This window comes from Lissotriton vulgaris, chromosome 4_1, assembly GCF_964263255.1.
Source record: "Lissotriton vulgaris chromosome 4_1, aLisVul1.2, whole genome shotgun sequence".
Lineage (NCBI taxonomy): Eukaryota > Metazoa > Chordata > Amphibia > Caudata > Salamandridae > Lissotriton > Lissotriton vulgaris.
In genome coordinates, this window is record NC_141691.1 from 226375225 (window position 1) to 226390843 (window position 15619).

Here is a 15619-nt window from a genome sequence, read left to right on the forward strand (position 1 = left end):
GGAAATTCCTAAGTGCTGGCGAAGCACTTTGCTGGGAGATTCGAAAATCCAATCGGGGTTTCTGGCGGATTACTTGCAGAAGGGGGTAACGCAGGCGTTGCTGTCCGAAGCTGTGGGTGTTGGTCGTAACCTGGGAGGCCCAGTCCTTTGACCCGAACCTGAGGGGTATCCTGTCCTGATCTGTCCGTGGGTTGTACCTGTTCGCATTCTGGTGTGCCTTTTCTGAGGGTCCTTGTCCCCGTCTTCCCAACTGACCCGTGGCCAGGGTTGGTCTCAATCTGAATTAGGTAAATATTGTTTGTGGGTTTGCGTATTCTCTGTATCTTGTTTCTCTCTCTCTCTCTCTCTCTTTCGTATAATCTATTAAAGCATTCTACCTATGATATTGCTCTATTGCCGTTGAAACATCCAGTATATGTGTCTGATTTAGTTTGGTGCCTTCTCTCCCCCCCCTCCTTTAGGAGCTCATTAATTTTGTCATAAATAATAGCTTGTTCCCATTTTTCCCTTTCCTTTAGTGGATTGCAGTGAACTTAGTAAGAATAGTCTTAAGTGATAAGGATAGGTACATGTTTTAGGTCCCTCCACAACACTTGTCTTAGTATAAAATTGCAGTGATTAGTTTTGTGCCAAACCCCACCTCTAGTCTTCCCATATATCTTAATGGTCGTGATTTTCTTCGTGCAAAGTTACCTATTGGTGTTGATATTAATGTTTGATATATTATTCTGCATATCGCTTATTGTCTTGGCATCTTCTTTTTGAATTTTCATATAAAGTGTTAAACTTCATCAGGTGTCTGTGGTCATTTTACAGAAAAGTGGGTAAATTATATGGACATAAAAGAAATGTTTTAAGGTCCTGTCTACTATTTTCCCTTTTAGCTCCAGGTCCATCGTTAGTTTGTGCCTGTGGTAAGTCAGGTGCATGGTAAGCAGAGGTAATCCTGAACCATTGATTACTCATAGTAGCGTGTCAGGATTTCACCCGGTTCGCAGGAATCACAAATTGAAATAAAATGCACGCCAGGGCCCAGTGCGTGTGAGAAAATTGGTGACCCGGGTGAACTGCGCGCTCTATCAGAACTGCCATTGAAGAGTCAGGTGGATGACTGGTTTGCCTGTTCCACGTACACAAAAAGCAGAAGGATCACTGGCTCCAAAAGAACCCAACTGAGGACTGGGCCATGCAGGAGCCCTGGCTGGGTAAAGTTGGTGCTTACAATCCTGCCCCGAGGGACAGCGTGCCTTCGGAGTTACAGGTAAGAGGTTTTCTAGCACTTGGAGAAAAGTGGGGCTTAGTTACTTTTTCCACCTGTGGAGGACCAGGGAAAGGTGGTGAGGCTTGCGCAGGAAATTTGTACCCTAGACGGACAAGAAATCCAGGGTTTTCCCACCTAGATTTTTTTTCTGCCCAGTATACGCTTTAGAGGGAACTTATGGTAAAGGTATCTGGCCTCATGGAGCTCTTCCCTACTACAACTTGATACGTTGCGCCACAGGAGCATTTTGAGAACCAAAAATACTAAGTCTGAAGGTAAAACCCTGAACTGAAGCAAGGGGGCAAATCAATCCCAGCAATGAAGCGCCCTGTGTATGCTTGAAATTCAGACTTTCCTTGCTTGGGGCTTTGGTGCCAAAACCAATGGCTGCAATGGGAGCTCAATGATAACATTTCTGACATCAAGTGAGCCTCACTGGCCTCATCCATGGACCGTCCCCACAGAAGAATTTTGAGTGCTGTTTCAGGGACTAAGTCCTAAGTTACAATATTTGTCTGGGATGACCCACTTGGAAGATCAACCCCCTGCTCCACTGCAGTCACTTTGAAATGGCTACTATGTCTTGATCAACTGTGAACTGCTATTCAATGGTGAATCATTTAAAAAATAATCTCTGGTTTCCCTTAACCGTATAAAAATCACACTTTTCGTGACTTTAGTATGGTTGTTCCTGCTTGAACGTGAAATGCATTTCTTGGGAAATTGTATGATTCATATACCAGTCCTAAAAGGGGTCGAGCTGAGATCCTCAAACAAATGTGTTTTGGCCTAACCAGACTGGGTTTGTTAAGTAGGTAGCCACCCCTCCCAAATTAGTAGGTCAATTACTGACAAGTTGGAAGTCATCTTTTTTTCAACAAGACTGTGAAAAGTTTCTTCGTTCTCTGCTTCACATATCCTACTCTTCTTTGAGAAGCACATTGTTGTATAGGTAAAGAGCATAAGGATGTGCTCGCAGGGCATGCTCTCTCAGCTCAGGCAGTGGAGAACTGTGCATCGCAGCACTAATATTTAAGAGAGAAAATAAGGGCAAAGGCCAATTTAAACATGAAGATTTGACTGCACAAAGGAATAATCCACAATATCTTAACTTAAGGAAAACACAGAATGAAGTTGGCTCCCAACTCTTCTGACCTGCTGCCATCCAACACCTATTAACCCTCCAACTCTACCACATAATATACCTTGGGCCAGATGTAGGACGGTAACGGACGAAATTAACGAATTTCAGGCGTTACCGATCGGTATTAGGCTTTTGTTATGTAGGGGGTCAATTTACAGATTCGGTAAATACCGAATCGGTATTTACCGAATCATCATTTACCGATTCAGTATTTACCGAATCGGTAAATAACATGTAGGAAGCACTTTAAAGAGTGCTTCTGTGCTTCAAGGATTCGTTATTTACCACCAACTATTAGTTGGTGGTAAATAACGAATACCTCTGTAAATGCAAATCTGTGCATTTACACCTGTGCCATGTGACAGACATACATGCCCTAAGGGAATGTATGTGTACCACATTTGCACACAAGCACTATTCAGGGGTGCAAGGGTGTCAAAGTGACACCCTGCCAACCTTGACTCTTTCCCTATTTTACCGAATCGGTAAATACAGATTCGGTAAATACCGAATCTTAACGATTCGGTAATTTTTACCGAATTATTAGCTACATAGGATTTACCGATTCTAAAATACTGAATCAGTAAAATTCGGTATTTTATTTACCTACATCTAGCCCCTTATGTTATAATATACACAAGACATTTGGCATCCTGGTGCGAAATGTACCACATAAATAACTAAATATATAAATATTGTTTACCTGTAAATTAGATATTGTTGCCGTCCAGCTGCCATGCTTCCATTCGTCACACAGCATTCGTGTCACTGTAGACCACAGATGAGACCCAGGCATGTGGGTATTCATATTGCTGCTTTCCTTAAAAATTAAATGACTCCGTTAAACAAAGTTTAGTATCTGAGCTGTGCATGTTTTAGTAGAAACAGACAAAATGGAATAGAAAGCAAGAATAGCTGAATGAATTAATGTATCCCCACTCCCCTGTACAGCAGAGCACAAGAAACTAAGTTGATTCTGTGACATTTGACTGAAGAAGTGGCACATTTCATCAATGAAAAAATAATTTCTGTTCAGCTTGTTCTCACAAATGTATGAATACTATGACCGGGTCTGTTTTGATTTCTTCAATTTTATCGTATGCTGACTTGCAAACTCATCTCTTCAGTGGCTGAAGTTTTTGACATGCGCAGAACGGTTGTATCTGGCTCCTATACAGTCTGATATATATATTTGTTGTTTATAATCTGGTCACTGCCTTATTAACATTGATGCTTACAGCAGATGCTAGAATGTCAATATATGAATCAAAATGATTGCCATTCTTATTTCGTCTCATTGGGAATTTAGTGTCGCCAACTTATAAACATGAGATCAAATTGGTGATTGGGTGCTATAAAACACCCTATATTTGGCCATAGTATGGAAAGCCTTCATGACAGTTCTATTAGGCCAGAGGTCAAGCCGATCTGCTGCAAACCAGCCCCAATCAGGGGTTGCTCCATGGTTCCTAGAGTGACGTTTAGCCCGGAATTGTTTGTCATTCCTGGGAAAGGTCTATGACAGAGAACAGCTATGCAGTAATTTCTCACTAAGGAAGGTATGCATATTAAGAAGCTTTACTTATAAGGTTGTTATTTCCTGCTTCTGATAAATTTGAACATAGTGCTTAGGAGTAGCAAAAGGGTGTTAGGATGCTGGGAACATACGATAGGTCTGCGTAGTGATCAAGTCAACACAGGTTCAGGTGATTCAAAGAGGTTTTATTCAAGATGGTACAAGATCACATGAAGACCATAGCAAGACTAGAACAAGACCCCACTAGGAGCAGCCAGCAAGCAGCTCAGCCCAGTCAACTGTGACTCATTTGACTCACAACATTCCATACCATGTCATCACTGTAAGATTCTACAGGCAGGGCATGCATTACATTGAAGTCAGGATATAACATATCCCCCTTTCTCCCAAATAAATAAAAGAGCAACAATGAGAGAACAACCATCGAAGGAAGAGCAATGAGAGAACAACCATCGAAAGAAGAGCGAAATCAAGAAACAGAGTAAAAAGGAAACCAAACATAGAAACCATCCTCCCTTCTATACACAACAGAAAAGAAGAAATAAAACAACATCAGAGAAGAAAAGAAAAGGAAGCACAAAAGACTGCCCCAAACACACCCACTGGCCACAACAGGAATAGAAGGAGGCTGAAAGTGAAGAACTACATAACACAGGGCTACAAACTGAGAATGAACGCAGAGAAAGGAACCACGACAGAAAAGCAGAGGAAGGTTCAGAATCCACAAGAGACCCGAGAAGGAGACCTCAGAAGGAAAACAGAAATGTAGAAATGAACAAGGAAGATGAGGAAAAGTAAGAGAGGATTCCTCATCCAAACACCATTATCAAAATAATACCACAAGAATGTAATACAAAGATAACAGTGTATATCTCACAAAAGAAAATTAAATATAAACCGTGCATACCTAGCAATGAAAGCATGAAATGGGTAAAACGTAAGCTTAGTATGCAAACTAAAATGCATGGGTGAGAACCCATGCCGAATTTCTTGGGATGGTGATGAGTTGCGCACAAAACTGGCTATACTACCTATTCACACCCTATGTAGGGTAAAGATATCCGCGTGAGGACAGACTTTGTGTGGAGAATACACTCAGTGCACTGTAGTAATGTAACTGTGTTAATACAGCACATACGAGTAGGAACTCATGACCTATTCCAAACAATGAAAGGAATATTTGGGTAAGAACCCATGCTAATGCAAAAGGACTGTAACTTAAAAAGATGACAATAAAACATTGAGAATAAACATATTTCAAAAGTAATGGAACCTGGCACCAAAGAAACAGGACTAAAACCTAAACTATGCACCCTGTATGGGTAAAATTCAGCGTGTGCAGGGGCGATCTCTGCTAGAGCGGAAACTATAGTACACTGAGGAATACAAATAACCAACCCACACTAGACACCTTAAGAAAGGCAAAACATGCACAGAGTAGTGAGGGCATAAGTAAGTGTAATAAAGTCTATAAAAAAGTGTGCACTGTAACAATGGGTGAAAACAACCCAAGAAAAACACCTCATTTAGAGGTAAAAGGACTGTGCACTGACAATGGGATGATAACCCACATGAACTACCTCCAGAACAGATGAAACATTGTGCACTGTGGAAAAAAAATTGGACGCAGAACCCAAACAAACACACCCTAAGTGGGGTAATTCCGTAAACATAACGTGAAAGAAGACCCTGTGTAAAAATGAAGTATAAAGTATAGTACACTACACCAGTGAGTGACTACTCACCCGGGTAGAAAACTGTATGACCAGATCATGAATCTGCAACATATTGTATATAAAGAGCAACAGCAGAAAATAAACTTTAAAGTGAGACTTGAGAAAGAAATTCCCACCTGCCACTAGATGGCAGCGTAACAGCATGAAAATACTGATGAAACATATCTTTGTAAAGACACAATCATAGCCCACAGTTTTGAACATTATAAATACACCGCTGCTGAGAGATAGAAAAGGAAGGTCCCAGGTGTAAAACTCAACAAAGTCTCGAAATATAAGAAGAATGTCCATGGAGTACCCGAGATGAAACTGAGTTTCACGGTTGAACTTTATTGAAAATCAAGAGAACATCGTGGTTGGCATGGTTGCAAAAAGATGTGAGGATCTGTTAGATCTGGGGGTCTCAAGTTGGAAATGGTATTCACCTTTGTCGGAATAGGGACCCTTACTTCTAAGTCAGGATAAGGGGATTACACTCCTGAATAACCCCTGCTCACCCCCTTGGTAGCTTGGCACAAGCAGACAGGCTTATCTCAGAGGCAGTGTGTTTAGCATTTGTGAATATACACAGAAATACCGTGAAAACACTAGAGATGGACCACCTCAACAACTTTGGATTCTCACCACTCATCTGCATTAGCCATCTGAGGGGCCTGTGGTCGGTCTGAACCAGGAAGTGAGTCCCAAACAAGTAGGGTCTCAACTACTTCAGTGCCCAGACCACAACAAATGCCTCATCCTCAATTGCACTCCACATCTGTTCCCGTGGAAGTAACCTCCTACTGATGAAGGCTACAGGTTGGTCTAGGCCCTCTTCATTAATCTGTGATAGTGTGGTTCCTGGCGTTCTGAACCTGTGTTTTAAATGTCATGATTCTGTTATGAATTTGGTATCAGTGAACCGCAAATAATGAATGCGTTATTCATGAGTATTTTCATCATGTTATACCAATGGATTCACTGTGCATTTGAAGGTTTTGCATTGAACACTTGGGTTTCATCTTGTAAATAGCAGCCATGTTATTTTGTTGCCCTTACAGTAGGCTTTCCCCATGGCAGAGCAAGCATTTAAAGGACATAACCTTAGCATGGGTTTGTGCTGACTTCTGCATGACCTGACGACAGCTGACCCTGTTGCTTGAGGCTAACCTCCCAAGCCAGTTCCTTGTTCAGCAGCTGGCGCAATAAAGTTCAAAGAGCAGGACATGTCCGATCTTTTATGGCACCATTCCCACGGCTTATATCTCCGTCCCATCTGTTGCTGCCTTTCCTTTACAACATGCTCATCGATCTAGTTGAAGGGTTTTATGGTGGGTTTGTCCGGCCTGATGGAACAGGAAACCAAGCATGTGTGCAATCCTTTTTTTAGCCTGGACTTATCTTGAAAGTGATGCTTTGTATGCACGTCCTGGGAATTTCCAACATAATGCACTTCAAAGCAGGAATGTGTGCTTAAAGCGAAATATTCTGTATAAAAGGCCTGTGCGAAGGCCATGCAGGCAGACTCTCTCATCCAGTTGCTTTAAGAGTGGCTGGGCGACGGAGCCTCACAATTAATGATAATAAAGATGTCTTTTCATATTTCAGATTCTGTGTTGATTTCTTTGCCACTTTTGAATGGACTACTTATTGGTAAGACCCCTGAGAAGGAGTATTGTAAATATTTGTTTCTTCAGATGGCGCAACCAACAGGGGCATCATCATGGAAGTGAATACCTGGAGGAGAGTTTTTCAGAGAAAAGAACTCTGCTGGGGAAGGCAAGACAGGAATCTACTACAAGAGGTACTCTGTGCACGGAGGTTCTGGGGGATTCTCTGTCTTTGCGGCCTGGCATATTTTTGATTTTTCTGACTTAAAACTCTCCAAAAGATGTCACTCCTGACTGAGCAACCTTTTTTTTTTTGGCGCAAGTTTTTTTAAAGAGACTGTTAGTGCAGTTAGAAATTGGCAGTTAGAATTTGGACATCTATTTCTTTGGTACAGCTGTGATAAGTATTTAAGTGGGTCGCTCCCAGAGTCCTTAGTAGTTGACACTTTGCTGGTGCTTTTGTCGTATGCACCTTTGCGAGTGTTTTTGTTGTTGGCGCTTTGCTAGTGTTTTTGTCGGTGACACTTTGCTAGCGTTTTTGTTGTTGTTGTATTATTTGACGCCTGCAGACGCCAAAAACCGAGGGTATTTGTTCTTTGCAGGGACTTGGTAAATCCCGTAACCCTTGAAGTTTGATGCTGGATTAGTGAGCTATAAGATGCCTGATCTTAGCGAATTTGAAGCTTTGTATTGGCCAACTTTGTATACGTTTGAATTAGCCGGTTTATCTAAATAGGTTAGATTTACAAACATATTTCTTCCTTGGTGATTTTGTATCTGCAGGGAATTAAAATATGTAATAATACATAATAAGGATGCTTTACTCTGTATAATTTTATGAATGGATATGCAGAACGATTTTTGGTGTTCTGCCAGCTGCAGCTAGTGAATTGAGTGTATTTTTGGTTTTTACACTGTTGAGCAGTGTTTCTTGTAAATATGACTTACAGCTACGTATGGTCCGGACTGTCCTGTTTTTGTCCTGAGTGTTGATTTGTGGGTTTTAATGTATGTTTGAATGCGTGGTTAAAATGTGTGTTTACATGTCTATTTTGTTTGTGAGTTTTGTTGTACATTGCGACGACGCGATTTACAAGAAATGGTTGGAGAGCGCTGCATTGTGTGTCCTAAATGTTTTCAACACTTTCTGTTTATGTCTGAAATGTGCTCAATGTGTGTGGTTCACATTTAATGGATTTAAATAAGGCCCCAGCCAAGGACGAAATTGCATGTTTTTGCAGAAATAAATGCATTTACAGCGTTTTCACTTAAATGCACTGTATTAAATGTTCACAGGCAAAACGTTTTTAGCTGTAGTATATTTGCATAGGTATGTTTCTTCAGCCAGCAATTTTTTGCAGTTAAACGCGGGTGGAATTTTGCATGACGGCCCTTTTACATGACAGAGGCCCCAAAAAGTGACGCAGAATTTGACGTTTTTTAAATTAGGCATATGCACTCAGGTTTGTGAGTTAATGCATCTCAATAAGAGGCAAGGGATGTAGCGGGCTCTTATATGTAAAAACAATCACAAAGAGAAATAATTGGGTTTTATTAGAAGACGAAAATTATTAATTATGGAAAAATAATTCATAAAAATTAGTGCTACCAAAATCGTTTTTTAATATTTATAAAGCTTAGCACTCATACTATGACCTCTTAGCATTAAAATGTGATTTGCGTTATGTTGCATCACTAAAATGACAAGAATTCATTTGTATAAATTCGCTTGCCATAGGCGCAAGCAAGCTCATTTTTATAACGTATAAATTATTATTTTCAGATACCTGACTCTTGGATTATGTAATAGACTTTCTAGTAATACATATTCTGCAAGAAAATTGTAAAATATTCATTTTGTAATGCCCAAAATCAGAAAGTCGATTTTGAGTAAATTCACTGTTTAAACTGCATTTTTGCTTTCCTTAAAGTGTCTCAGTCTTAAGCAAATGCATGCATTTAGGTTTTGATATAAGGTTGTGCTTTCTTGTGATTCAGTGGGTTAATGTGCCAGTACACAGGCTTGTTTTCATATCAGGATTGGAGGTTCTATCTTCAAGCTAGGCCTACGGAAAGTTTGCTTATTTAACACTGATGCAGTGTGTGCCATAGGATTGCAACAAGTAAATTACTCTAAAAAACTGGTCTGTGTGTCTTCAGCTTTTGAGACAAATTGACAGTGAATGTAGTCTAATAATATGGGAATTGTGATAATTTTAGGGCCTAAAAAGAGAAATTATTTTTTTTTAAAATAGCTTGAATTATTGTTGATTAGATCCAGCCTACTGGCTTTGTCAGCTCCACTGTGGCAGAAGCTGGGGGCTGGGAGAATCTGCAACAGCTGGCTCAGCGCGCTCGCTGAGATGTTCTCTTTTAAGTGTTTCCCCATAAATTATGGAGAAGGCCCCTCATGTGTTGCCATTTACAGCCTTTTAATTAGGCCTTTGTTTCCAAGGAATGCAGAATGACCTCTCTGCACGGGCTGCTAAAAGTGAGGTTTCTGGTTTCACGTGGTAACATGAAGGACCTTGATTTAAACAGGGAAATGAAAAGAGGTTTCTTTAAACATCATGATTAAATGCTACATTGTGTTTCCAGATTAAGGGAAATAATGTTTGCTAGCTGCGTTTATTTTACAGAAAACGAAATGATGCATCCAGTTTTAGATAAAAATAACATGCAGCCTTTTTCACACAATTTTGAAGGTTATAGGTTACAGGCTTACGTTCAATACAGATTTGCTCATTAACAGTTAAGTAATAAACAGTTATTTTTTGTGTATGGTACAATGGTTTTGTGTTGTGTATTTTTCTGTTTTTGCCAACAGATTTTTCATGGATTGTTCTTAAGAAGGGAAGACACGTGAGTTTGGCTAATTGACAAAAGATGTGTTTTTGCGTCATTTCTTTAACAAAAAAAAATGTACATGTTTCTGTTTGAGGTATTTACAGCTGTCATGACATATTATATTTTGACAATTGATCTACAACTGCGTTGTGCTCAAATGTCAAACGCTGGGTATAGAGTTTGTATGGAGTTTTTGACCTGACAAATTAGACAGGCCCAAATATTGGGTTTTTGACTGCAGGTTTAAAGTGCATAAAATACACATGCCATGGTGCTGCATTTTTGTATGTTTGTTCATGTTGTTACCATCACAAGTTCTCCTGTATTGGATGAATTTGGTATAATGATAAATTTCACAGATATGGTTTGCATACTGTGAGGAAGGATGGCAGCACTTTTACCAGTGCATGCCTACCTTTGGCTATACATTTGGCTGTATTGAAAATAAAAAACTAAACAAATATAACAGGTTCAAAGTGTATCACCTGATGTTACGTACTGCACATTCCCTTAAAGGAATAGGCAGCCCTAAATTATTATGTATCCTTGATTGGACCTAAGGATAGAATTATAGATCTGTGACTCACGGTGACCTAATTTTTATATTGCATTATTTAATCATGTTTTGTTTCCCAAATAGCATATGGCTTTGTCCCTTGAAAGGAAGCCAGGTTTCATTTTTCCTCTCCCTGAAGAGAGAACAGGAATATAGAATTAGAATTTGTGTAATTTTGGTCTTTTGTGTATTCCCCGTTCTCTTGGTGCTGTGTTACATGCCTGAGGCACCCAAGCACACTCTTGTTCTTCCTATAGATTTTTCTTTTGTTGTTCCGCCCCTGACCAATGCCCCTGACCAATGTCGCATTATGCTTAGTTATTAGGCCTTTTAGTTGTGTCCTAATTCCATTTCCCCTTTTCCCATATTCCTTTCACCAGTCAGCCCATTTATCATTATGGGTGTATTGTTTATGTGTACACTTCTAGACCGTAGGTATGTATTAGGGACCCCCCATGTTATGTAAAATGTTTTTTTTCAGACTGACTGTCAAGGTAGTGATAGGCTGGTTCCAATGTCTATTTTTAATTTTTCAGTTTTCTTGTGTTCCTGCTGCTTTAATTTTTGGTGGGATTAGATGTGTTCTAAACATGCAAATACCAGGACTTTCTAGTGTTTGTTCTTTGTCTTCACATTTGATCATTAGCCTTTTATATTGCATAGTGCACTTAATGCACATTTTTAAAGGGACTTTTTCTTCATGTCTTTGATAATGTGAATGATGTTATCTTTCTATTCGAGATGTTCTAGATAAGGAATTTAGGAACACCTAGGCTTAGTCATTGAGGGAACACATGTATTTACCCCATTAGACAATGCCACTATGTGAGGAAATTCATTTTGATAGAATTCCTGTGTAGCTATAGATGACAGAGAATAATGAAAAGAACATACCTGAAGATTCTAAAGATACTGTTTTGCCCTTTTTGCCTTTGCTCTTGTATTTTATGCCCATGACACATTGTCACTCCCTTTCAGATTGCAGGTCACCTGCTTGCCAGTCCTTTTGTTAAAACACATGAACTGCTTTTTGTGCTTGATTTGAAGGAAACTAACAATTGTGTTACATATCCTGCATCATTAACAGGTCCTGCTGAATCTTCCAGAGTCAAAGGAAGAGTGATTCCCTGCAGACCCGTGATCAACACTAAGCTCACACCCCATCAGTGACCGCTCTAAGATGAACAGATTTCCTGGCTCTACAACAAGAAAGTCGCGAACGATCATCAGCGCGACATCAGTGATTCCTCCAAGGCAAGGCATTTGATTTGCGAAAGGCGTTGCAGAAGAAAGGAGGAGCTGATTCGTTTATTTGTTGTTTGGGCTCTGTACCTGTTATGTGCTGGAAACCTCTGTCAGTGTACATTCCCTTGAGCCATTGGCCCGAGTTTTGGCCACCTTCACACTTTTGCTTTGCACCAGTGGAACGGCAGTGCACCCGAGCATCCACGTTTAGAAAAAGGCACTACATTCTGGTGCCCAGGAGAGAGCAGCTTGAGCGTCCTCTGACACTAAATGATGAGTGTTGGAGCCTGAAAGTGCTGCTGATTTTGCTAAATAGTGCTTGGATCTGCACGAGATGCTTTGTGCCCTTGATCAATAAACAGCACATCATTTGTAGTGTCTGCCACCAAGAAGAGACACTGGTGCATTGTTTTGAAACACTGAGACTTTCGAGTGAGCTGTGAGTGTTTTCCCCGAGCGGCACTCCAACTAAACAGTATTGTCTCCTCATGAAAGGCCTGACTTGAAGAGGCCCAACGCGAAGAAAAAACTGGAAGCGGATCTGATGGACTTTGGGTATTTTTTGTGAGCTTATATAGACTTGAAGTTTGGAAAATAATTTTTGCTGCTTTGCTGGCATTGTTTTAAAGTATTTCTGTTTAGTAAAAGCAGAATAAAGTCCACTCTCTGTGGAAGAGTATCCCTTTTTCATCTGAGAGCAGTGATCAGGAACACCATTGTTTCACTTAAACATATAATGAATTACTGAAATGCATAGGAAGCTATATAAAACGTTATTAGATAATTCTAGGATTTGCTGTCTGCTTAGGACTGTGCAAGTATTACGCATTTGACCTTTTGTTGTTCTTTTTCCCTTGCTGAATTGTATTATGGTTTTTTGTTAAATTTTTGATTGGTTACCATTTGCCAGTTGCAGGGTCACGTAGGAGTACAAACGGTTCAGTTTGTGACCTGAGTAGTGGCAGTAGGCCTGCAGGACTTGCAGTGTCCCTATGACCTGCTAATAATCACAGCTGATGTACTCTACCAAGATTGCGTGAGCGACATTAGAAAATGGAGATTGTATTGAGGAATGACGATAAAAAACAGGAGATGAAAAACAGACATTACAGAATATTGTTCTTTAAGTGCAGTATAGCTCTATCTATTTTAATACTTTAATGTATTTTATTGGCTACTATATTTTGGTATGTTTCCCCCTACACTATTGACGTCTGCACCAACTTCCCAACCTACTCTTTCTTTTTCTTCACATGAGTTTCATATTTTACCTGAACATGAACTGGTTAGGTCAGATTTTACTGATAATTCTTTTGGTACAGTATTTACATCAACACCAGCTAGTGATGAATATAGCCATGTATAGGTTATTGCCTATGTAAGGGCAAAAGGATGCTCTGTGGTTCCTGGCGTTCTGAACCTGTGTTTTAAATGTCATGATTCTGTTATGAATTTGGTATCAGTGAACCGCAAATAATGAATGCGTTATTCATGAGTATTTTCATCATGTTATACCAATGGATTCACTGTGCATTTGAAGGTTTTGCATTGAACACTTGGGTTTCATCTTGTAAATAGCAGCCATGTTATTTTGTTGCCCTTACAGTAGGCTTTCCCCATGGCAGAGCAAGCATTTAAAGGACATAACCTTAGCATGGGTTTGTGCTGACTTCTGCATGACCTGACGACAGCTGACCCTGTTGCTTGAGGCTAACCTCCCAAGCCAGTTCCTTGTTCAGCAGCTGGCGCAATAAAGTTCAAAGAGCAGGACATGTCCGATCTTTTATGGCACCATTCCCACGGCTTATATCTCCGTCCCATCTGTTGCTGCCTTTCCTTTACAACATGCTCATCGATCTAGTTGAAGGGTTTTATGGTGGGTTTGTCCGGCCTGATGGAACAGGAAACCAAGCATGTGTGCAATCCTTTTTTTAGCCTGGACTTATCTTGAAAGTGATGCTTTGTATGCACGTCCTGGGAATTTCCAACATAATGCACTTCAAAGCAGGAATGTGTGCTTAAAGCGAAATATTCTGTATAAAAGGCCTGTGCGAAGGCCATGCAGGCAGACTCTCTCATCCAGTTGCTTTAAGAGTGGCTGGGCGACGGAGCCTCACAATTAATGATAATAAAGATGTCTTTTCATATTTCAGATTCTGTGTTGATTTCTTTGCCACTTTTGAATGGACTACTTATTGGTAAGACCCCTGAGAAGGAGTATTGTAAATATTTGTTTCTTCAATAGACGCTTCAGAGCATGGTGTGGGGGCTGTTCTATCTGAACAATTAATTCTTTTGAGAAGTTGGGCGCCTGAAGCACGGGTGCTGTGCACATGGCAGTCTTCAGGGCGTCAAAAGCCTTCTGACAAGTGTCAGTCGAGTTCACTTTCTTGGGCTGCTTCCTGGAAGTCAGCTCAGTCAAGGGTGGAACAATGTTGCCATACCCCTTGACAAACCTCCTGTAGTACCCCGTGAGTCCTGAAAAGGCTCTCACCTGTGTCTGAGTCTTTGGGGGTTCCCATGTCAGGATGGTATCAATCATGGGTTGCAGGGGCACCACCTGGCCACTCCCTACTTGGTGACCCAAATACACCACGGGACCCTGCCGGTCTGGCACTTACTCTCCTTGATCGTGAGACCTGCCTTGCAGAGTGCCATCAACACTGCAATGTCATCCAGGTAGGCAGCACTGAAATCCTCCAGTCCAGCCAACACCTGGTTGACCAACCTCTGAAAGGTGGCAGGAGAATTCTTCATCCCAAAGGGCATAATCTGGAATTTGTGAGTGTCCCCGTCTGGTGTGGAGAATGCTGAACTTTCTTTAGCCCCATCAGTCAAGGCGATCTGCCAGTACCCAGACGTCAAATCAAACGTGCTGAGGTACCGTGCAGCCCCTAACCGATCAATGAACTCATCAGCTCTGGGGATGGGGTGCGCGTCAGTCCTGGTGACTAAATTGAGCCCTCGATAGTCCACACAGAACCAGAGTTCAGTTGTGGCACTAGGAGCGGCAGCCTTTTGGACCAAACCCACTGGGCTGGCCCAAGGACTGTTTGAGGACTCAATCACCCCTAAGGCAAACATTTTGGAGACGTCCTCCTTAATGCAAGCCCTGACCTTGTCAGTCACTCTGTAAGCCTTGTGCTTTACAGGAGGACTGTCTCTAGTGTCCACATCATGAACGCACCACTCTGTGACACCAGGAACCAAGGAAAATAGATCAGAGAATAGCCCAACAGCTGGCGACAATCTTGCTGCTGATCAGTGGTCAGTGCGGCAGAGAGTGCAGACAGGAAGTCAGGAAGAGGCTCTGTCTCCTCCTCCATTCCATCATCTGTCGCTAGGAGCATGCCCACTTGGGACCTTTCTAAGTGGGGCTTCAGGCGGTTAACATGCAGGACCCTCAAAGGGTTCGCTGGAGACTGCAAGTCCACCTCAAATGGACCGGTTCACCTGTCCTGGAGCGCACAAGGCTCTACAGAGGCCACAAACTTTCTGTCCAGGTTGAAGCTCAATCAGAGTGGCATTCTGATCGTACCACCACTTCATCTCTTCCTGGCTGGCTTCCAAATTCGCCTGAGCGAGATCTCTGAATCACCGAGTCTGGTTCCTGAAGGCCAGCATGTAACTGTATACATCCTGGGGATATTTCCTGGGACATTGCTCCCAGCCTTCCTTGACCAGACTCAAAGGTCCTCTTACCG

General features: G+C 41.3%; 1 protein-coding gene across 3 annotated transcripts in view; it reads right to left on the reverse strand.

Annotated features, from left to right (window-relative positions):
• The window catches only part of LOC147718601 (uncharacterized), a 408142-nt gene that overhangs the window by 162788 nt on the left and 229735 nt on the right, over positions 1 to 15619 (reverse strand). For all 3 annotated transcript variants that reach the window (XM_086918560.1, XM_086918561.1, XM_086918562.1), the window contains one exon: positions 3109 to 3225. In XM_086918560.1, the coding sequence (XP_086774686.1) occupies positions 3109 to 3225 (117 nt within the window). The remainder of the gene's footprint in view (positions 1 to 3108; positions 3226 to 15619) is intronic.